General features: G+C 43.8%; 1 protein-coding gene and 1 long non-coding RNA gene across 2 annotated transcripts in view; one reads left to right on the plus strand and one right to left on the minus strand.

Annotated features, from left to right (window-relative positions):
• LOC142666385 (lysosomal alpha-glucosidase-like) overlaps positions 1 to 24,048 on the plus strand; it is a 96,417-nt gene that overhangs the window by 65,039 nt on the left and 7,330 nt on the right. Inside the window, exons 9-14 of the mRNA XM_075846409.1 lie at positions 9,015 to 9,125; positions 10,012 to 10,125; positions 13,493 to 13,577; positions 18,021 to 18,138; positions 22,910 to 23,043; positions 23,129 to 23,280. Of these exons, the coding sequence (XP_075702524.1) occupies positions 9,015 to 9,125; positions 10,012 to 10,125; positions 13,493 to 13,577; positions 18,021 to 18,138; positions 22,910 to 23,043; positions 23,129 to 23,280 (714 nt within the window). The remainder of the gene's footprint in view (positions 1 to 9,014; positions 9,126 to 10,011; positions 10,126 to 13,492; positions 13,578 to 18,020; positions 18,139 to 22,909; positions 23,044 to 23,128; positions 23,281 to 24,048) is intronic.
• Positions 1 to 24,048, minus strand: part of LOC142666386 (uncharacterized) — a 155,313-nt gene that overhangs the window by 33,264 nt on the left and 98,001 nt on the right. The window lies entirely within an intron of this gene.

Raw genomic sequence — 24,048 nt, forward strand, 5'->3', positions numbered from 1 at the left:
ACTCGGGTAGCGTATTCGCCTCCTTAGGGGGAGAAATAGAATTAACAGAAAAACATGACGTACAACATTCATTACCCCATTTGGTTAGCTCCCCAGTATTCCAGTCAAACGTAGGATTATGCAACTGCAACCAGGGAAGACCTAGCACCAAATCGTACGATAATCCCTGCATCACCAGTACAGAGCATTGCTCCAAATGCATGGAGCCAACAAGGAGTTCAAAAACAGGGGTATGCTGTGTAAAATAACCATTAGCAAGAGGAGTGGCGTCGATACCCACTACCGGGACAGGTTTAGGCAAATCAATAAGAGGCATAGCAAGGGACATAGCAAATTCCACAGACATGATATTAGTAGAGGACCCTGAATCCACGAAAGCACTGCCGGTAGCAGACCTACCACCAAAAGAGACCTGAAAGGGAAGCAAGATCTTAGTACGTTTCATATTTACGGGAAATACCTGTGCGCGCAAGTGACCTCCCCGATGATCACTTAGACGCGGAAGTTCTCTGGCTGCAACCTTACGCTTAGGACAGTTGTTCACTTGATGCTTGTCGTCCCCACAGTAGAAGCAGAGACCATTCTTCCTGCGGAATTCTCTACGTTGTTGGGGGGACACGGAGGCCCCGAGTTGCATAGGTATCTCTGAATCTTTCGGGGAGGAACGAAGCAACGGAGCTTCGGGAGGCATCATGGGGGAGTCGGAGGAGAAAACACATAAACGTTCACGTTGTCGTTCCCTGAGACGTCGGTCAAGTCGTATCGCTAAAGCCATAACCTGGTCTAGGGAGTCACAAGAGGGATAGCTAACTAGCAGGTCTTTCAGGGCATTCGACAGACCCAACCTAAACTGGCACCTTAAGGCAGGGTCATTCCACCGAGAAGCTACGCACCACTTCCGAAAGTCAGAGCAATACTCCTCAACAGGTCTCTTACCCTGACTTAAGGTCACCAGCTGACTCTCGGCAAAGGCAGTCCTGTCAGTCTCGTCATAAATAAGTCCGAGAGCAGAAAAGAAACAATCAACGGAGGAAAGTTCAGGGGCGTCAGGAGCCAAGGAGAAGGCCCACTCTTGGGGCCCTTCCTGGAGCCGGGACATAATTATACCCACCCGCTGGCTCTCAGAACCTGAGGAATGAGGCTTTAAACGAAAGTAAAGCCTACAACTCTCCCGAAAGGAGAGAAAAGTCCTCCGGTCCCCTGAGAACCGGTCGGGCAACTTGAGGTGGGGTTCAAGAGGTGCGGTGCGGGGAACTACCAGGGTAGCATCAGGCTGGTTGACCCTCTGAGCCACGGCCTGGACCTGTAGGGAGAGACCCTGCATTTGCTGAGCCAGGGTCTCACGGGGATCCATAGTGGTGTCAGGGACCAGGGGTAGACTAGGTATGGGCTTGTTATTATGTAACGGCAGGGGGTAGGGAGACGGACAAGTGAGCCCTAATCTACCCGCCACTCTGTCCCTGCCTACTTGCAACGACCCGCCCTAGGCGACGGGGTACAACTGGGCGGCGGTCCCTGCGCTCAGTAAGTGCACGACAAACACGACAAACATACAAGGAACACAAGCAAGGAAAAGGGGCCGTTGCCCACGGCAACACCGTGAGCAACCAGAGTGGTGAACGAGCCGAGTCAAGCCAGGAGTGTGCGAGGTACAAAACGAAAAGCAGAAGAGTAGTCGGTAAGCCAGGGACGGTATGGAGCAGGATCAAAAATAGCAGGAGCTGTAGCTGGGCCAGGAACCACAAGGAAGGAAACCAAAGCAATAACAAGCACCGAGGGACAGGAAGTGCAGGCTTAAATAGACCGAGGGCGGGAGCTAGCTGAGTCTGGCCAGGTTACGATAGGCTCTCCCACTCCTAAGCCTGCCAGCCTGAATGGTGGAAGCAGGAGTCCGTCTCAGGGATGTATTCTCAGGTGCTAACTGATTAGTTCTGGGAGTTAACCCCGCAGTGCCTGGCAGATCCTTTACAGGTCTACTACCACCCACACCACCGACTTGCCCTGAGATGGAGGCAAATCGGTGATAAAATCCATGGAGATATGGGTCCAAGGTCTCTGGGGAATGGGCAAGGAACGTAGTAGGCCCGCAGGTCGGGACCTAGGGGTTTTGGACCTAGCGCAAACCTCACAAGCGGCGACGTAAGCCCTAACGTCTTTAGGCAACCCAGGCCACCAATAGTTTCTGGTAATGAGGTGTTTGGTGCCCAAGATGCCAGGATGACCAGATAGAGCGGAGTCATGGTTTTCCCTGAGTACCCTTAGCCGGTATTGCAGGGGAACAAACAGTTTGTCCCCAGGGACGTTCCCGGGAGCTGCACCCTGATCAGCCGCGATATCAGAAGCTAAATCAGAATCCGTGGCAGAAACGATTATACCAGGGGGTAAAATACAAGCAGGATCCTTCTCGGAAGGAGGATTGGCCATGAAACTACGTGACAGAGCATCAGCCTTAATATTCTTGGACCCAGCCCTATAGGTAACCAAGAAATTAAATCTGGTAAAGAATAGTGCCCACCGAGCTTGTCTAGGATTAAGCCTCCGGGCCGATTCTAGGAAAACCAGATTCTTGTGATCCGTAAGGACCGTTACCTGGTGTCTGGCCCCCTCCAGGAAGTGCCGCCACTCTTCAAAAGCCCATTTAATGGCTAGAAGTTCGCGGTTGCCAATATCATAGTTACTCTCCGTGGGCGAAAACTTCCTAGAGAAGTAAGCACAGGGGCGGAGATGGGTGAGGGAGCTGGTACCCTGGGACAAGACGGCCCCCACTCCCACCTCGGATGCGTCAACCTCCACAATAAATGGCTCCTCTTGGTTGGGCTGAATCAGCACGGGGGCCGAGATAAAGCACTTCTTGAGGGTCTCAAAGGCCTGGACGGCCTCAGGGGGCCAATGGAGGACATCAGCACCCTTGCGAGTAAGGTCCGTAAGAGGCTTAGCGACGACCGAGAAGTTGGCAATAAATCTCCTGTAATAGTTGGCGAACCCTAAAATACACTGTAACGCCTTAAGGGAGGCAGGTTGGACCCATTCCGCCACAGCCTGAACCTTGGCAGGGTCCATGCGGAATTCATGAGGAGTGAGGATTTGCCCTAAAAATGGTATCTCCTGTACCCCAAAGACACATTTTTCAGTCTTAGCAAACAGATTATTCTCCCGAAGGACCTGGAGCACCTTCCTGACATGCTCCACGTGGGAGGACCAGTCCTTGGAAAACACCAGTATGTCATCAAGGTACACAACAAGAAAATTACCCAGGTAATCTCTCAGGATTTCATTAATAAAATTCTGGAAGACAGCAGGGGCATTACACAACCCAAAGGGCATGACCAGGTATTCGAAATGACCCTCGGGTGTGTTGAACGCAGTTTTCCACTCATCCCCCTCTTTGATGCGGATAAGGTTATATGCCCCCCGTAGATCGAACTTAGAAAACCATTGGGCTCCCTGAACCTGATTAAAAAGATCCGGAATCAAAGGAAGTGGGTACTGGTTCCTTACGGTGACCTTATTCAGGTTACGATAATCAATGCACGGCCTAAGACCACCATCCTTCTTCCCCACGAAGAAGAAGCCAGCACCTACAGGAGAAGTCGAGGGGCGAATGAAACCCTTGGCCAGGCATTCTTGGATATACACCCTCATAGCTTCACGTTCAGGACATGAAAGATTAAATATCCTACCCTTAGGAAGCTTGGCACCAGGCACCAAATCGATGGCGCAATCGTAATCTCTATGGGGGGGCAACACCTCGGAGGCCTCCTTAGAAAACACATCGGCGAAGTCCTGAACAAACTCAGGAAGCGTGTTTACCTCCTCCCGGGGAGAAATAGAGTTAACAGAAAGACATGACATAAGACATTCATTACCCCATTTGGTAAGCTCCCCAGTATTCCAATCAAACGTGGGATTATGCAACTGCAACCAGGGAAGACCTAATACCAGATCAGACGATAATCCCTGCATCACCAGAACAGAGCACTGCTTCAAATGCATGGAGCCAACCAGGAGTTCAAAAACAGGAGTATGCTGAGTAAAATAACCATTAGCAAGGGGAGTTGAGTCGATACCTACTACAGGGATAGGATAAGGTAAATCAATAAAAGGCATCTTTAGAGAGATAGCAAATTCCACAGACATGATATTAGCAGATGAGCCAGAATCCACGAAAGCACTGCCCGTGGCAGACCGGCCAGCAAACGATTTTCCTTCCCTGCTGTGTCATAAACAAACACTTGTCCTGCCTGCGCCCTACGAGATGCTTGCTGTGCGTCTCACCTTGCGTTCCACTGGCGTTTTGACTTCCTTCCCGGCTGTGTCGCTTCTGGTCTCCATGACAACGCGTTGCTATTGTTGGTACAATTATTTCTATATGTATCCAGCAGTTGCAAATGCATTTTTATTTATCTTACTTCAATTCTTGTGTTATTTTAAGTTTATGTTCAATGTGCAATTTCATAATCCATTGCCTTTTTGCGCAAATATTTTATGCCATTTCGTTTAAATGATTTAATTACTATATAATTATGCAATTATGCGGTTATGTACTGTCCGATCATTTTAATTCCATTAATGTTGTTAACATATGACAACAATGAATTGTTTTAACACTTTACGTTTGGATTGAACTCTGACCCGCTGGTTTTGGCGTTTTTTTCAGGACTCTGGTCTGAATTAGGCTTAATTAGCCCTGCATTCCGTATGTGTATAAATATGTGCCTCCTTGCTGTCATCTCAACTTGCCTGAGGAAGACGCCGGTCCGGCGTTGAAACTCGTAGCAATTGTCTATTTATACTACCTCAATTAAATGTATTAACTCTTTATCAAGCAGCGCCTCAGTATCCCGTTTTTTATTCTTTATCAATCGGCCAGCAAACGAGACCTGAAAGGGAAGCAAAATTTTATTGCGTTTCACATTAACGGGAAATACCTGTGCGCCCAAGTGACCTCCCCGATGATCACTTAGGCGCGGAAGTTTTCCGGCTTCTTATTCTTGCGCCTGGGACAGGTGTTCAGTAGATGCTTGTCGTCCCCACAGTAGAAGCAGAGACCATTCATTCTGCGAAATTCCCTACGTTGTCGAAGGGACATGGAGGCCCCGAGTTGCATAGGTACCTCCGAGTCCTCCGTGGAGGGGCGAGGAGACGGGACCTCGGGGGGGATCGCAGAAAAGTCAGAGGGGAGCACATTGAAGCGTTCAAGCTGACGTTCCCTGAGACGTCGGTCAAGTCGTACTGCTAGGGCCATAACCTGGTCAAGGGAGTCAGAAGAGGGGTAGCTAACCAGCAGATCCTTCAGGGCGTCAGATAATCCTAACCTAAACTGGCACCTTAGGGCCGGATCGTTCCACCGAGAAGCTACGCACCACTTTCTAAAATCAGAACAGTATTCCTCAACCGGTCTTCTACCCTGACGTAAGGTCCACCAGCTGACTCTCGGCTAAAGCAGTCCTGTCAGTCTCGTCGTAAATGAGTCCGAGGGAAGAGAAAAAACGATCAACAGAGGAAAGTTCAGGGGCGTCAGGAGCCAAGGAGAAGGCCCACTTTTGGGGCCCTTCCTGGAGTCGGGATATGATGATACCCACCCGCTGGTTCTCGGAACCTGAGGAGTGGGGTTTTAGGCGGAAATACAGTCTGCAACTCTCCCGGAAGGAGAGAAACGTCTTACGGTCCCCTGAGAACCGGTCAGGTAACTTGAGGTCGGGTTCTAGAGGTGAGGTGAGGGGTACTACTAAGGCAGCGTCACCCTGGTTGACCCTCTGGGCCAGGGCCTGGACCTGTAGGGAGAGGCCCTGCATCTGCTGGGTCAGGGTCTCAAGGGGGTCCATGATAGCGTCAGTGTAGGAGAAATGGTAGACTAGGTAGGGGCTTGTAATTATGTAATGGCAGGAAGGAGGTGAAGGGAAAGTGAGCCCTAATCTACCCACCGCCCTGTCCCTGCCTACTTGCAACAACCCGCCCTAGGCGACGGGGTACAACTGGGCGGCGGTCCCTACGCTGTCTAAGTGCACGGGAGAACAAACAGGGAACACGCAAGGGAAGGGGCAGTAGCCACGGAACGCCGCGAGGAAACGGAGCGGCGAATGAGTAGTCAGGACCAGGATGAAGTGGAGTATACCAAAGTGAGCACGGAGAAGGAAGCAAGCCAGGGGCAAAGCAAAGCAGGTTAAGCGGAACTGCAGCAAGGCAGAAGCACGGCAGAAGCAGGCTGGAGCAAGCAGCAGTGAGGCCAGGAATCCAGAAGAATTACAAGCACTGAGGAAGAGAACACGGTAGGTAATAAAGGACAGGGGGCGGAGCTAACTCCGACTGACCAGGCCGCGATAGGCTCTCCCACTCCTGAGCCTGCCACCCTGGTTGGTGGGAGATGGTGTCAGTCGAACAGGTCTGGCCTCAGGTGTGGATTGATTAATCCCAGGAGTATACCTAGACGTAGTACCTGGCAGATCCCTAACAGGTTCTCTAAGCTTGATCTTCGGGGGGCTTATAACCTTATCCGCATCAGAGAGGGGGATGAGTGGAAAACTGCGTTTAACACGCCCGAAGGTCATTTCGAATACCTCGTCATGCCCTTTGGGTTGTGTAATGCTCCCCCAAAATTTCATAAATTAGATTTTAAGAGACTACCTGGGGGTATTTCTTGTAGTGTACCTTGATGACATACTTGTGTTTTCCAAGGACTGGTCCTCCCACATTGAGCATGTCAGGAAGGTGCTCCAGGCCCTTCGGAAAAACAAACTCTTTGCTAAAACTGAAAAATGTGTGTTTGGGGTGCAGGAGATACCATTTTTGGGTCAAATCCTCACTCCTCATGCATTCCGCATGGACCCTGCCAAGGTTCAGGCTGTGGCTGAATGGGTCCAACCTGCCTCCCTGAAGGCGTTACAGTGCTTCCTGGGGTTTGCTAATTATTACAGGAGATTTATTGCTAACTTCTCGGTCATCGCTAAGCCTCTTACGGATCTTACTCGCAAAGGTGCTGATCTCCTCCACTGGCCTCCAGAGGCGGTCCAGGCTTTGGAGGTCCTTAAAAAGTGCTTTATCTCGGCCCCAGTTCTGATTCAGCCTAACCAAATGGAGCCATTCATCGTGGAGGTTGACGCCACAAAGGTGGGAGTGGGTGCTGTCTTGTCCCAGGGTACCAGGTCCCTCACCCATCTCCGTCCCTGTGCCTACTTCTCCAGGAAGTTCTCACCCACTGAAAGTAACTTTGACATTGGCAACCGCAAACTCTTAGCCATTAAATGGGCATTTGAAGAGTGGCGCCACTTCCTGGAGGGGGCTAGGCACCAGGTAACGGTCCTTACCGACCACAAGAATCTGGTATTCCTAGAATCTGCCCGGAGGCTAAACCCGAGACAAGCTCGATGGGCGTTTTTTTACTAGATTCAACTTTTTGGTCACCTATAGGGCTGGGTCTAAAAATATTAAAGCTGATGCACTGTCGCGTAGCTTCATGGTCAGCCCTCCTTCGGAGGAAGATCCTGCTTGTGTTTTGCCCCCAGGTATAATAATTTCCTCTGTTGATTCTGACTTAGTCTCTGAAATTGCGGCTGAGCAAGGTTCAGCTCCCGGGAACCTTCCTGAGAACAAGCTGTTTGTTCCCCTGCAATTCCGGCTAAGGGTACTCAGGGAAAATCATGACTCTGCACTATCTGGCCATCCAGGCATCCTGGGTACCAAGCACCTCATTACCAGAAACTATTGGTGGCCTGGGTTGCCTAAAGACGTTAAGGCCTACGTCGCCGCTTGTGAAATTTGTGCTAGGTCCAAGACTCCCAGGTCCCGACCAGCGGGCTTACTATGTTCTTTGCCCATTCCCCAGAGACCTTGGACCCATATCTCCATGGATTTTATCACCGATCTGCCTCCATCTCAAGGCAAGTCGGTGGTGTGGGTTGTAGTAGACCGCTTCAGTAAGATGTGCCACTTTGTGCCCCTCAAGAAACTACCCAATGCTCAGACGTTAGCTACCTTGTTTGTCAAACACATCCTGCATCTCCATGGGGTTCCTGTCAATATAGTTTCTGACAGGGGGGTACAATTTGTTTCATTGTTTTGGAGAGCTTTCTGTAAAAAGTTGGAGATTGATCTGTCCTTCTCCTTGGCCTTCCATCCTGAAACTAATGGCCAAACTGAGAGGACTAATCAGTCTCTAGAACAATATTTAAGGTGTTTTATCTCTGACTGTCAATATGATTGGGTCACCCTCATTTCCCTTGCCGAATTTTCCCTTAATAACTGGGTCAGTAACTCGTCAGGGGTCTCCCCCTTTTTCTGTAATTTTGGGTTTAATCCACGGTTCTCCTCCGTTTCACCTGGTGGTTCCAACAATCCCGAGGTAGATGTCGTTCATCGGGAACTGTGCACAGTCTGGGCCCAGGTTTAGAAGAACCTAGAGGCGTCCCAGAGCATACAAAAGACTCAGGCAGATAGAAGACGTTCTGCTAACCACTTGTTTGTGGTCGGGGATCTGGTGAGGCTGTCTCCAAAAAATTTGCTCCCCGGTATATAGGGCCGTACAAAGTCATTGAGGTTCTTAACCCTGTCTCCTTCCGACTGGAGTTACCCCCATCTTTTCGAATACACAGTGTGTTTCATGCCTCCCTCCTGAAACGCTGCTCCCCGTCCTTTGCTACCTCGAAGAAACCTCCGATCCCTGTTCTCACCCCTGAAGGGGGCACAAAAAAAAACATGGAGGAATCGCTGTTTTTTTCATTTTCTACCCCACAAATAATTTTTCCCCATTTCCTGGTACATTATATGGCAAAATAAATGGTGCTACGAAAAACTACAACTCATCCCGCAAAAATCAAGCCCTCATAGTACTATATCGACAGAAAAATAAAGACGTTATGGCTTCTGGAATGTGGGGAGGAGAAAACGAAAACGAAAATGAAAATCTGAAAAAGGGCTGCGGCGTGAAGGGGTTAAGGCATAAAACACATTTATTCTTGCTCTTTTTTACATATGATTTTACCTTTGCTTACTCCATTATAAATGCTTATGTTAATTAGGAACCAGCTATTGGCCTTTCTAGCCCCAATGGAAGTTATCTACCCTATGAAGATGGACTGAAGAGAGGAATTTATGTCACCAATGAGACTGGCCAGCCACTTGTGGGCAAGGTATTATACCTGTTTGTTTTTTTACCATGTAACTTTATACCTGATAATATTAATATTATTTAACTGTATATGCACTTGTTTTTTTTAATATATATAAATTACTAAAAATAACATTCCTGAAAAAAAAATTAAATATATATATCTCTGTGTGGGTGTGGGTGTGGGTGTGTATGTATATATGTATATGTATGCATGTATGTGTATATATATATATATATATATATATATATATATATATATATATATATTATACAGGACCTGTGCACTACTTTTATTTGCACTAAACCTTTTGGGACCATGATCGTGTTAGTGCTTGGGCGCTGTATGGGAGCACTGTAAAAAGCAGGAGAACGGACATGTCCTATCTTTTGTGGTACACTCCTACGGCCCGGACACATTACCGCAAATATATACGGGAAGGTGTCCATGGTCAATAGAATTGAATGTGTCCGTAATTGCGCACTGCGATTGCAGTCCGCAATTACGTACGATTTTTACAGTCGTGTGCATGGGGCCTGAAGATCATATACTGTTCTTGCACAGGAGCCCACTGCTGTTGGTGTGCACCTTTAAGTAAACATGTAATATAAGAAAGGAAATATACAATTTTCCCTAAAGGTCTATTGGGAGCTTTTCTGTGGACACTCCGTATAAAAAATAAATAAAAAAAAACAACAAAAAAACTTTAAAGTAAAGAAAATAGTAATTTCATAAAAAGTAATAATAATTCTTCCCCACTGTATTTGTATCTATATCGCTAATGCTAACCATAAAAAATTTACCTAAACATGTTTATCATATAGTTGTACAATATATGCATTTACAAGGGAACAATTTTGAAAAATAAAAAAAATATTTTACTTCATTATTCATTTCATCTATGCAGGTTTGGCCCGGCTTAACAGTGTTTGTTGACTTCACAAACCCAGAAGCACATAAATGGTGGTATGATATGCTTAAGGATTTTCATGATAAGGTGCCTTTTGATGGCATGTGGATTGTAAGTAGCGATCTTTTTTTCATTATTAAACATTATAACTGTTCAACTAATCTTAAAACAACTTTCTAGACTTTTTTATTTTCAGAATTATATTCAGTATTAGTATCAGTATTAGATTAATACTATAGGGATGAAGTTTACATCCGAAATTCATGACAAATAAATTTTACTTGATCTAAAGATTTCCCTGGAGCCTGGTGACAGTGTCCATACTCCCATATATCGTAAGTCCACGGCTACCAATAATTTCCTACATTGGAATAGTTGCCACACTGCCCTAAAAAGAGGTATCCCAGTAGGACAACACCTGAGAGCTAGGAGGAACTGCTCTGACGAACCGAGCTTTGAAAAATAATGCAAAGGGTTATATCAAAGATTTGTAGTGCGAGGGTACCCAAAAAAATCCCTGCACAGAGCGTATGCCAGGGCCAGGATGACTGACCAATAAACCTTACGAATGAACGACTCGTACAAGGTGATCCGGTGCACTGGCACCTAGGACACACACTCATCAGAAGTCAATAGCATTATACGTAGTTTTTAGCCGATACCCCGATAACCCCAAGCCGATGCAGACCTACAACAGCTATTAACTTATTTTCCATCTTTTATTTATCGCAGAGGTCAAAACCTGCATGAGATGCTAGTTCACAGCCACTTTTCTAATCAACTAACAACTACGAGTGCCTGGCTTAAATCTCCTACTGTAGGCGCCTATCCCTGAGGGAGTTGTACCTTTTATCCCCTATGCCCAATAAGAAATGCTTCATTAACACTGTAGATGGCAGACCGTATACTATCAGACCGTTTATGAACTGTCAAAGCACTGGAGTTATAGATGGAGCCCTGTGCACTTGTCCGAAAGTGTACATAGGCAAAACCATACAACAGCTAAGGAGGCGAATATCCAAACATATTAGCTCCATCAATACATATAAACACACCACTTATCAAAACACATCAGGTTTATTCATAATGGGGACATAAAAACTCTCCAATTTTGGGGCATCTGTCAAATGAAATTGGACCCTAGACGAGGGAACCTAATGAAAAATGGGTGGATTGCAGTACAAAGAAAGGTAATCGATCTTGGCGTTATACAGTTTAGAGAAAATATGGTTTAAGGATGATCTTATACAAATATATAAATAGATGGTAACGAGATCTTTATAATGATCTTTTTACACCTAGGCCTGCAACCCATGTATAAATATATAAATAGACAGTACAGAGGTCTTTATAATCTTTTTACACCTAACCATGTAACCATGACAAAGGGGCCTCCTCTATGTCTAGAGGAAAGAAGGGTTCACCATAATCCTGGATTCTTTACTGTAAAGCCAGTGAGACTATGGAACTCTCTGCCTCAGGATCTGGTGGTGGTTGATTGATTGATTTGATTGATTGATCGATCGATTGATTGATTGATTGAACAAATTCAAGAGGGGCCTGAATGCCTTTCTTGAAATATATAATATCACAATATATATCTACTAGATTCCTGAAGATGGGTTGTTGACATAGCAATTTATTCTAAAACTGTTTCTGGTAAAAAAAAAAAAAGTAGCCCCTTATTTTCTAATCCTGATTGACCAATGAGCAGATAAGCCGATGTTACTGGCAGAGCCGGATGCTGGGTAGAAGTCCTCCACTGTTCCACAAGTCCAGTGTTATTCAAAACATGACATTTCCTGATTGATCTGTGTGGCCACTTATAAAATGATTATCATTCCGAATGTTGTGTACTATTTCTTAAATTGTTTATAAAGAATTTATAGACTTTGATTAAAATGAAAATAGACATTCTGTATTGATGCACAAGCTCTATGATTACATCTAATACTAAGGGTGGTTCTAGCTTTTAAAATGTACAGTAATTATTGAGCAGTAGAGATGAGTGAACAGATTCACGTGGTGACACGACATGACACATATATATGTTCCTGCAGTATCGTTCTGGAGCCAATTACAGTTTGGGGATTGACTTGTGAACAGCTCAGTTGCACTGGGGCATGTAGCCACCCATATTTCCTCACATTTGGCTACTTGCTTCTTGGTCTGGCTGTCTGCCTCCTACTACTGAGCATTTAGAAAGTAATCAGACCCCTTTACTTTGTCCACATTTTGTTACATTACAGCCTTATTCTAAAATTAATATTCTTTTATTTCTCATAAATCTACACACAATACACCATAAGGAGAAAGAAAATAGGTAATCTGCAAATTTAAACGAAAAAAACTGAAATATCATATTGACATCAATATTCACACCCTTTTCTTAGTACTTTGTTGAGGCACCTTTTGCAGCGATCAGTCTCAAGTCTTCTTGGGTATAAAGCTACAAGCTGGGCACACTTGCATTTAAAGGGTAACTAAACGTTCAACAAACTTCTGACATGTCATAATGACATGTCAGACGTTTTAATTGGTGGGGTACGAGCACTGAGACCCCCACCGATCGCTAAAACGATGCGGCAGAAGTGCTCGTGTGAGCCGCTTAGTTTCTGTTCGGCTTTTCCCGGAAAGCCGATGGAGCGGTGTATGGGCCCATGGACTTTCTATTGAGCCCGTACACCCCTACATTGATTTCCGGAAAAAGCCGAGCAGAAACGAAACAGTACAGCACTCACATGAGCGCTTCTGCCGCTTCGTTTTAGCGGTTGGTGGGGGTCTCAGTGCTCGGACCCCCACCACCTCTGACATGTCACTATAACATGTCAGAAGTTTGTTGAACGTTTAGTTACCCTTTAAGGATTTTCTCCCGTTCTTTTCTGAAGATTTTCGTAACTGTCTGCAAGTTGTCAGGAGATTTTAGTTGAATATACATATGCTATCACATGGATAGCCCTGCATGACTGCTCATTAAGCATTTATACCTTCTGAATACAATTACCACATTTTTTGAGATCTAAAATTAGAGTCCTAAGTAAGAGTTTGGAATAGAAACAGGAATGACTGACGTAAGTTACAAATGCAAAATAGCTCTCACTATTTATTGAGCCTTGAAACATTGGGCTATCAGTTAAACCAGAAAATCCCACCCCTAGAAAGCCTTATTTTGAAGCTGTTACTTCTTGTTAGTACAGAGTAGGGTTCTGGTTGGCTGTGTGAGATGCCATATGTACGGGATCTCAGAAGGTACTGATTCTCCTTGCGGAGATCATGCTGGTAGGTAGGTAATCATACTTTTTTTTTTTCTATGGAGCATTGCCCTACCAGCTGGATCTCTGCAATAAGAATTAGTAACTTTTGAGAGCAAAATTCTGTGAAAATTGATAAAAATACACAACATTATAAAGACATTCATAATATGTCTCAAAACATCTTGATGTCCTAATTGCATAAAACTTTTTTTCTTTTCCCTCAGGACATGAATGAACCGGCCAACAATGTACATGGCTCTGTGGATAATTGTCCAGACAACACACTAGAAAATCCCCCATATGTCCCTAGTAAGTTTTACTTACTAAAAGTGAAGTCTAGGAAAACCTTAATCTCAATATATAATGAGACACACCTATACAAATATAATGTAATATTATTGTATAAAAATATCACAGGGATTGTAGACTAACATTTTACTATTATATTTCCATGTTTTGATGTCTGCCTGAGCAGATGTGCTTCTTAGTGCCCTGACCCACTATCCTGCCAAATCAGTGGCCATGCTGGACTAAACCAGTGTATTCTTCCTTGGCAACTTACCTGGCTGCAGACCTGCTGGATCCTCGCATTTGCCAAACTGCTACGGCTATCTTCTCCCTTAACGGGCATCTGGCTCTCCCCCTCAATTTACCCGGTGATTGCTCTAAATCGGCTCCCTTCCTGGTGCACAGGTCATGCCAGAATTATGGGTCGCAGGGCCGTTGCCTCTTCTCTCCATGTGGCCCTGTTGGGAGTGCTGCTGGGCCAACAGTTTCCTGGAGGAATCCCAATAAGACAGACCTGCCAGCCTCTTTCTCCTTATGCCGCCAGTCTCCCTGTAACCCCTTTCTGCCCTCCATTACATTTAGAGAGATTTGGCGGCCCTGGAGCCTCCATCTACCATCCGTTCAAAGGGGTTGTCTGTCTGGAACTCTCGATCCGACCACACCTCAAGCACTTTTGGCCTGGCAACAGTGTCTTAATGCTACCAGTCTCAGAATTTGTGAAGAGCTCTCTGACTTTGTATTTCTTAAGCATTGTATGCAAAAGAAGAAAAAGTGTACCACTGAAACAGAGTGGAGGATCTCGGTAGTTGAGAATGTGAAAAGTCCCCTGAAATTCCATAAAACAACATACAACAGCAGGATTTCCTTCTATCCAGACTTCTCGGCTATGATCAGGAAGCAGCGCATGCAATTTACCCAGGCTCATGTGTTGCTATATCCTGCAAAGCTGTGTGCGCGATTGATGGTGCGACAAATCGGGTTCTTTGCCGTCTACTTTTAAGGCATTGATGTGGGTCGAAGCTACTACATTTGTAACCTGAAGGGTTAAAATTAATTGTTCTCTCTGCCTCTTCTACCATTTAAAATGTTCTCAGTAAGGGTATGTGCACACGATAGCAGGCATTTACGTCTGCAAAGACAGACTGTTTTCAGGAGAAAACAGCTGCCTCGTTTCAGTCGTAAATGCTCCTCCTCGCATTTTGCGAGGCTTCTCTGACAGCCGTAAATTTTGAGCTGCTCTTCATTGAGTTCAATGAAGAACGGCTCAAATTACGTCTGAAAGAAGTGTCCTGCACTTCTTTTGACGAGGCTGTATTTTTACGCGTCGTCGTTTGACAGCTGTCAAACGACGACGCGTAAATGACAGGTTGTCTGCACAGTACGTCGGCAAACCCATTCAAATGAATGGGCAGATGTTTGCCGACGTATTGTAGCCCTACTTTCAGACGTAAAACGAGGCATAATACGCCTCGTTTACGTCTGAAAATAGGTCGTGTGAACCCAGCCTGAATTGGTAGTATATGTCCTACAACTATTCTGTTTTTCTCTCTAGGGTCTTGGAATCTCATGGTTTTGCAAATAGCACGCTGCTCGGACTCAGCGACTAGCGACGGGTGTTTTAAGGATTTTATTCCCTACTTGTTATGGGGTGTGTTTTTATTATTATCTTAGGTGATGTAAATGGTTTTGTTTGGTAAGGTTAGTCAGACCAGCTTCCCCTATTTCAAAATTACTTCCCTGAATCCCCCTTATTGACAGTTCTTCAGGTGGTTGAGCAAATTAAATACTTAGGAGTTGTAGGGTCATTAATTATGCATCGCTGCATTGAACTTACTTTAGAACCATTGCTGTGATCAACTGAACGTCAGTTGAAATTGTGGCTCGTATACACCTGTACATTATTTACATGACCAAGTTTCTCTATCTTTCATTTATACCCTATTCTGGTCCCTAAGTACCAGTCTTCTGGTGGGTTAATTATGGCCCTTTTATTGGCAGGGCTAAATGACTAGGTTCAGCTTGGCTACATTATGGCTAAAAACCATGGTGGTTTAACAGCCCTAAACATGTATCTTTATTTTTTTGGTCTTCCAATGGTACGCTCATTAATGGATACATTTTCACCTGATTAATGCAACCGCAACATTGGCAGGAGCCTATGAAAGCTTGACTAACCTACTGTATTGTTACAAGCCTCTATCCTCCGTTCTCACGGAACAGAGGCTTAGGTGTAGTCGGTGACGCGTTGCTTGCTGGAGGGGTGAGGAAGGGCTTACATCCTCTCCCAAGACACCTCTAGTTTAATCCTTACTTGCATTATCTTTGTGACCTCCAAGGGGCTGTTTCTCGGTGGGTGTGGGAGTAAAGTATTCGATGCATGTGTTCTTCAACAATACTGGAAGACAAATATGGAGTTCCACAAACCGCCAGTATTTTCAACCCAGTCATAGCCTATGATCAATTTGTCGCTCTCACTTCCCTTGCTTTTTCCAAACTTAAGGACCTTCTAGGAACTTTAGACTTCTCTAAACCCTTAACTTGATTGTACTTATTTCTGCAAGCAACTGGTCCCAAACAAGGCCTATTCTATATGAGTGACTGATGTCCCTGACTGAGTGCACTTTCTACCTCTCTGGTTAAAACAAACTGGGACCTCCATTTCTGATCTTTGTTTTATATTCCAAGTAGCTATTGGATCATTCCAAAACTTGGTATGACTCTGCTCCAAATTGCTCTCATTTTGATCGAAGGTTCTCCTATTTTTACATAGTCAGTTTGCTTATCCTAGAATACTTACTCCACAAGTCTGTCTTATGGTGATTATTGCTGTAGTCAAACACAGCTTATGAGAAAGGGGTATTTATCAGGTTTTTGCTCTTTTGTGCGAGCAAGGTGGTTATTATGGCTATTATGTTATTGTAGGTAGTCATTCATGTTTCCCTACTAAAAGAGACTGTGATAGTATTGTGAATCCCCAGTCAGGGGAGGGGGAGGGGCTAAAGACTCACATCTGTGAGTATGTGTTTAACTGCATGCTGCATTGCTGTTTGGTGTGTTGTTGACTGCCTATATTGGGCAGCATGGAAATCCTTTGTTTTTTTCACTTCTATTAGCAACCTATGTTGGTTTGTTTTTCCCCTGTGTTTCTATGTCATAAGCCCTGTTCACATCATGTTTGATGTCCGTTTACCGTGTACGTAAACACTAAACATGTCCATAGGGCTCAATTATCCCGACGTAGGCCAACAGAGTGTCCTTTCGGTCTGCGTTGGGCTGGTATATGTCGGTATACCTTTTTTTTAAGGATGGAATAGCCTAGTAAACTTCGCTATTCCATCCCGCCAGATCCCCCAAAAACATTATATTGCGCAATATAAGTTTATTCAACCTGGAAGCCTATGGCTGACGTATGCCACTTTATAACATACGTCACAGCCATTTTCTTAACAGATTTATGGGCTTTCCAATAGCCCTTTAGGACGTATCCGTTAAACGGATACTATTCGGGTCGATGGGTGACGCACCTGTTAGACGGGTGCCTAATAGTGGCATCCGTCATCCATACACTATAATAGTATATGTGCATCCACCCCTCTGTGCTTGTGTAAGTTTAAAAGTTTTTTCAATTTAATGAAGATTTTTCCTTTTAAACTCAGCGCTGGATCGAAATTTTTCTTCCCTTGTGCTATAATAGTATCCATTTTACAGAGATGTCATGAACGTTCATGACCCCAGTTAACGACCCATTAAAGTCTATGGTGACGAATGCCACTGCTAGGTATACTTTGGGAGCTTTTTCCCGACGTATACTTTAAATGATGGCAAAAAACATGAATATTGCTGGATTGTTTACTTCAAAATTGTTTATTTGAAAATTCAAAATCTTCTTTAAAAAAATAATCCCAAAAATTTAAATCTTTAAAAAAAAAAATCCTTCTTTTTTTGCTCTGATATAATTCACTCATAAACGGAAGAAAAAAAATAGTTGTTTTTAGCATTCTCTTCTTTTGTCTCTGTCACTGAATTTGATTCTCAACTATGATTTTGTGCTTGCGGCCGTGACCGTGGCCTACGCTTGTCTTTGCTCATGTCTGCTCTGAGATGTTCCAGATTCCACTTGGATTCATCCTTGGCCACCTTGATTGTGATTATTGAGGCTGACTTTGGGTTAGAACCTGTAGATATGTTGAGATGTACAATGTTCTTTGTTAGTATAAATTGGCTATCTGTTAGATTCCACATCTCAGGTAGGCACATACCTGCTCCCCTTTGTTACTTTCTGCTGCTCAGGTAAATGGTCATTATTTTACCACATGTGACCCATAGTGAACTCTTCTTTTTTTTTGTCTTCTCTAATCTCTTTGACTTCAAAATCAAATGAAAAAAATAAAAAATTGTGTGTGAGGTGTGGGTTATCTGCTCTACCAACTTCTGTTAAACTTGAATTCTTTTCTCTACTTATAGAGGTAGTGGGAGGTGTTCTACGGGATACTACAATCTGTGCCTCCAGTCACCATCATCTCTCATCTCACTACAACCTTCATAATCTGTATGGATTCTCTGAAGCCATAGCATCTCATAAGTAAGTCAAAGAAATTTGAAAAGAAGATCCGCTACATAAAAATTAAAGACGTAGCCATACAATGTAGCGTTTGCTTCCTCTTTATTTACTCTTTTTAGACCACATTGTCTGTTTTTAAAGCTAAAAGAAGGAATTGTTTTAAGCATAAAACCTAAAAATTTAGACTTTTAGAAGATCGCTACCCACAGAAGAAAAGGTTTGAGTTCAGGGAATTTTTTTCCAAAACACACCGTATACATGTCCAATAAAATTATACAATGAAGATTTAAAAGGGTCTTCCCACTTGATGGCAAAGTGTTGCGGAGGCTCAACTGCCAGTACCCCCACCAACTTTGAGAACAGAATTTGAGGAGAGGTTATGTAATACATGGTCAAATGTAGTTTTCCACTGTGGGAGCTGCTCTTTGCTCTGGCTTATAGACTAGGGGCCACAAGCAAGGGACCTCTATCTGCGGTGTTCATATGCCCTAATGGGCCTTATAAGAAGACATTCTCCAGAAACCTAAATGTAGAGCAATCCTATTCAAAAAGATTCAGTACAGTAAAACAGCGTTTTTAGGAAAAATATGCATAAACCATATTCATTCTACAGTTGAATACTGGTGTAAAATAATTCCTCTACATTGTCTATTATATACTTCATCATTGATCTATTTCTGTCCCTTTTAAGGCCCTATTAATGTCCCTTTAACCCCCGTTCCGGGTTTTCTGCTGGATATTTAGCCAAAGCATTCACATTAGGGTTCCATGCTGTCTTATGAATCTTTCTAATATACTTTGCTTTTTAAATCCCCAGCTTTCAAGAAATTGTTGTCATTGAATGGAACATTCTTGTTTACAGTACTGATCATGTGCTGCTTTGCAAAGGGGTTTTCCATCCTTTATAAAGTAACCCTAAGTAAGCTATAAATCACTTAAAAAACACAGACAATAAAGTACTTACCTTTTTAATTTCTCAAAATGATGTTGATGACTTAGTCCCCGCTTTTCATCAATCACATCAGCATAGCTGCCAACGTTTGATTTTTTTTTCCAGGGACACTTAGGGTGTGGTGTCTTTGGTGGGTGTGGCTTATGGGTGTGGCTTATCTGGTGAATTTCTACATACAAATAAACTAACAAAAATGTCTGCACAAGTTTGACTGACAACTACTATGGTGACCGGTATCTCTCTCTGGTTATCTGGTTGTTTTTTACAGGCAGGTGATGTTTCAATTTATCACTAGGGGTAGGCGATATGTGCTGACCACTACTGGCAGCGTAAAAACCAGCGTAGATAGTGCCACACTCAGTGACCCTTGCAGATTGTGCTCCACGGCTCCCCCAGTAGATATTGCCAGGCACTGCTCCATGTAGATCTTGCCACGCACTGCTTCCTGTAGATAATGCCACAGCACCCCCTGTAGATAGAGCCACACAGCCCCCTTGTAGATAGAGCTACAGCCCCCATGTAGATAGTCACACACCTCCCTGTAAATAGTGCCAACCCCACCACCCTACCCTGTAGATAGGGCCATTGTGGCTCCCTCTATGAGCGGAATCCTAGGCCAGAGCAACGGCAATGCTCTGGCTGGGAATTCCGTTGCAGGAGGTGCCCCTGACGTCACTGCTCTTATATGGACAGTGAAGTCAGGGCACCGTCTATGAGCGGAATCTTCGGCCAGGGCGTTGGCAACGCTTTGGCTGCGGATTCCGGCTCTCCAGGAGGAGTAAATGGTACAGCAGGAAGCGGATAGTTTCCTGCTCTGCCATAGTATTCAATTGTATCTGCGTCCCGAGGACGCAGATACAATTGAATGAAGCAGTGGCCAGGACAAGTCCCGGAATAGTAATTTGCCGGGACTGTCTCTGTAAATTTTGGACTGTTGGCAAGTATGCATCAGTGGTGCAATGACACAAATGCATAATCATTAGAGAATCGCTGGCAAAAGGTTGGCTGCTTCGCCATGTGTCCGTGTATGACATGTCATTGCACCGTCGATGTAAACAAGCGTATTGTGCGGCATATGGATGGTATGTAAATTACTATTTCTTATTTTTTGTGATTCAGAGGAGATATCACCATCGTCCAGCACTGAAAATACACACAGCAAAATCGGCAACATTTTCTGCAGTAAAAAACGCAAGAAATGGCGCAGTTTTGCTGCAGCGGAATTTCTGCAAGTTTCTGTGGAATTGCTGCAGAAATTTTCTGCAGCAATTTTGTTACATGTGGACAAGATTTTGCATGTTTGTTTTTTTTAAGCCAAAACCAGGAACGGAACTGAAACAGAAGAAATAGTTTAAAGGGAATGTGTCGCTACAAAATTATTATTTTTTTTTTTTAGTTAAACAGTTAGTGTATACATGATTAGACATTGTTTTACATTTTTTCACAAGTCAGGAAATATTATAAATTAGATTCTAATTTATAACATTTCCCTGTGCTGGTCACTAGAGGGAGCAATTCCCAAAATTGCAGCATTGGCATGTGGTAAAGCAACCACATTGCTTTATGCTGCAAATTTGGTGTAAACACACACGCTCTAGTGAGCTCACAGAATCCCCCCTCCCTTATCCTGGCTAGTGCCAGGAGAAAGGAGGGGATTGAATGTTCAAACCTCCTACACTGTGTGCCGCCATTTTTTGAGCGAATACACAGTGTAGTAGGCTTACATACAGTGGTTATAACACAAAACATACATAAACATGACTTACCTGCTCCTGCCGCCGCCTCTCCCTCCGGTTCGTCTGCTCCCTCCGCTCCTAGTCCTTGCTTCTGAACACATGCCTGGAAGCCGCAACCGGAAGTAGTCATCTTACTGTCCGGCCGCGGCTTCCGGTCCACAAGAAAATGGCGCCGGATGTCGCTCGGCCGAAGACCTTCCATTTGGACTGTGTGGGAGCGGCGCATGCGCCATTCCCACACAGACGGCGTACACCATAGTGAATGGAACGGCTCCCGTTCGCATTCTCTATGGGGCTGTATGTGCCGTATTCCATGTCTGTATGTGTCGTTAATTGACACATACAGAGATGAAAAAAAAAATGGCAGCCCCCATAGAGAAGAAAAAGTTTAAAAAAAAAAAAAAGTAAAACACAAACACACAAATAAATAAAAACATTTTAAATAAAACACTAAAAGCAAATTTATCTAAAAAAAATTTAAAGGCCTTCCTTTTATATGTCTCTTCTTCTGGATCCATTTCTGGTTTTAGCTAAAGAAAAGAAAATGCAGGCAAAATGTGCACTGTCTTAAAAAGGCCTAAGAAACACCACTTATCCACTTTATGATCTTACTGACCAGCTTTGAACCTACTCTATTATATCTCCTAGGCCAGGATCACATACACAGTTTTTTTATGTAGTTTTTGGTGCAATTTTTTGAGCCAAAGCCAGAAGTGGATCCAAAGAAAAGGTATAAAGATTGATGCATCTCCTTTCTTCTGCGTCCACTATTGTGTATGCCTAAAAAGCTTAGCCAAAAACTGCATCAAAACTGTGTGTGTGATCCTGGCCTTAGGGCTCATTCAGATGAGCATAAAACTCGTCCGTGTGCTGTCCGTGAAAACCACACGCAGCCCACGGACCCATTTATTTCAATGGGGCCATTCACACATGCAGGAGTTTTCACACAGTGTGTGTCAGTTGCGTAAAACTCACTGCATGTCCTATAATGGTGCGTTTTTCACGCACCTATCGCCCATTGAAGTCAATGGACACCCGTGTGCTGTGCGTGATTTACGCATCAATTCCATTTAAAACAATTTTTTTTTAAAAAGCACACTGATGAATAACGGACCAGATTCACGCTAGTTTTTCACGCGTGTGAATCTGATACGCTCGTGTGAATGTAGCCTTACAGTGCAAGGCCAATACTATAAACCATATTTACAATCTGATTTATATAGAGACAATACTATACAGGAATCTTAGGAATACTATGTTTGAATTACCAATCCACGATTTTGAATATTGCTCGTAACAAAAATAAATAATAATAACAAAAAGATAAAGCAAAGCAAATAATATCTCAACCATTGTGTCTGCAGCTGTAAGGGTATGTTCACACAGCTTATTTTCAGCCGTTTTTCGGGCCGTAAACACCCCGAAAAACGGCTGAAAAAACGGAAGCTGAATTCCTCCAAACATCTGGCCATTAATTTCAAGGGAAAAATGGTGTTTCTTTCCGACGGGGCATTTTCTTACACGGCCGTTTGAAAAAACGGCGCGTAAAAAAAACGCCCCGTAAAAAGAAGTTCGTCTTGAGCCATTTTTGGAGACTTTTTTCATTGTGTCAATAGAAAAACAGCTCCAAAAAACAGCCGCAAAACACGCATCAAAAAACCCTTGAAAACAGCTCCGTATTTTACAGCCGTTTTTCGTTTTGCGTGTGAGCAAACTTCTGCAGCAATTCCGTTGAAAGTAGCAGACTTTACGCTGTGGCAAAAACGCACCATTTCCTGTGGTTTTGACTGCAGAAAATGGTGCGTAATTTTCTGCGTTTTTCACAATGTTGGGAGATGGGGACCTCTCCTCTGAAAAACGCAGCAATTCTGTCCACTTTCCGCAGCAGGAAATTACATGCTGCAGTCCGAAAAATACGCACCGCGGGTCAATTTGTGCTCGGAATATTTACGCAGCGTGTGGATGAGATTTGTTAAATCTCCCCCACTGTGCTGCTACTGTATTCTGCTACGTATTTTCCGTTTCCGTCCGCAATCCCGGAAGTGGCCTGCAGATCTGCAGTAAAATTAATGAATGAATTCATACTTTTTATCTATTTTGTCAGTGCTTTGATAAAGATTAGAGGAAAACGTCCGTTTGTGATTTCTCGATCCACATTCTCCAGTCATGGTCGATATGCCGGTCATTGGACAGGAGATGTAGAGAGCACCTGGGAACAGTTGTATTACTCTATACCTGGTAAGATGTTCTTAATGTCCTCCCTGATGCTCCTTTAATGTAGCGACACTTCTAATACTGTATGGTTTCTTTCTTTATTTCTCAGCTATACTACTATTTAATATGTATGGGGTTCCTTTAGTTGGAACAGATCTTTGTGGATTTGTGGGTAACGTAACGGAAGAACTTTGTGTGCGCTGGAGTCAGGTCGGTGCATTTTATCCATTTATGAGGAACCACAATACCCTTTATGCGAAGGTATAAAAATCAGTTGACATACGCTATTCTAATATTATACATTTATTAGGGCCATACTGTATGCTGATTTGTGTATTAGGATGACTTGGTTTCATACTGCAGTATAAATCCGTTCCACGGCATATTCTATTCGAGGCCTTCTTTAATTTCCATCCATTTTTAACCCATGTACATATATTCTACCTGAACACTATTGTGAGGTACATGACTGGAGGGATTCCAGACTGTTTAGCCTTTATTCAAGCTTAAAGCCTTTAATATAGAAAACACAGACACCTAGTTTTTGGTTGTAAAGGCCACAGCAGCCAATTTTATTATCATTCAACAATCGTTAATATCAAAACCCATAAATAGAAATAAATAACCAAATTAAATATGAATATAAAACACATCACATTTACAAATTGACAAGAAGGGTCCTTGGAGGCATTAAATAAAAATAATTTGGACCACTCCAAAATTTTAATAGTGCATTCGAGGACCTTTTACCCTTGGCCGCAAAACACCAACCCATCCATATTGAAAAACCTCATGCGGCACTCTTTTTCTTCCACTCTTGGGGCCCCGAACCACCGCCAGAAGCCCCAAATACAGCTGTACCATGGCCAGGTTGTATTATAAAAACTCTGTATCTCCAAAAAGACCTTGTATGTTAATCAAACTATTAGCCTCCAAAGACCCTTTCTTCCATTCTCTTCTGTGGTTCCTAACTTCTTTCTGCCGCATTACTTTACTGCAGCCCTGTTATAACTTATTAACCCCTCCCCT

This window comes from Rhinoderma darwinii, chromosome 13 (assembly GCF_050947455.1).
Source record: "Rhinoderma darwinii isolate aRhiDar2 chromosome 13, aRhiDar2.hap1, whole genome shotgun sequence".
In the NCBI taxonomy this organism is placed as follows: Eukaryota; Metazoa; Chordata; class Amphibia; order Anura; family Rhinodermatidae; genus Rhinoderma; species Rhinoderma darwinii.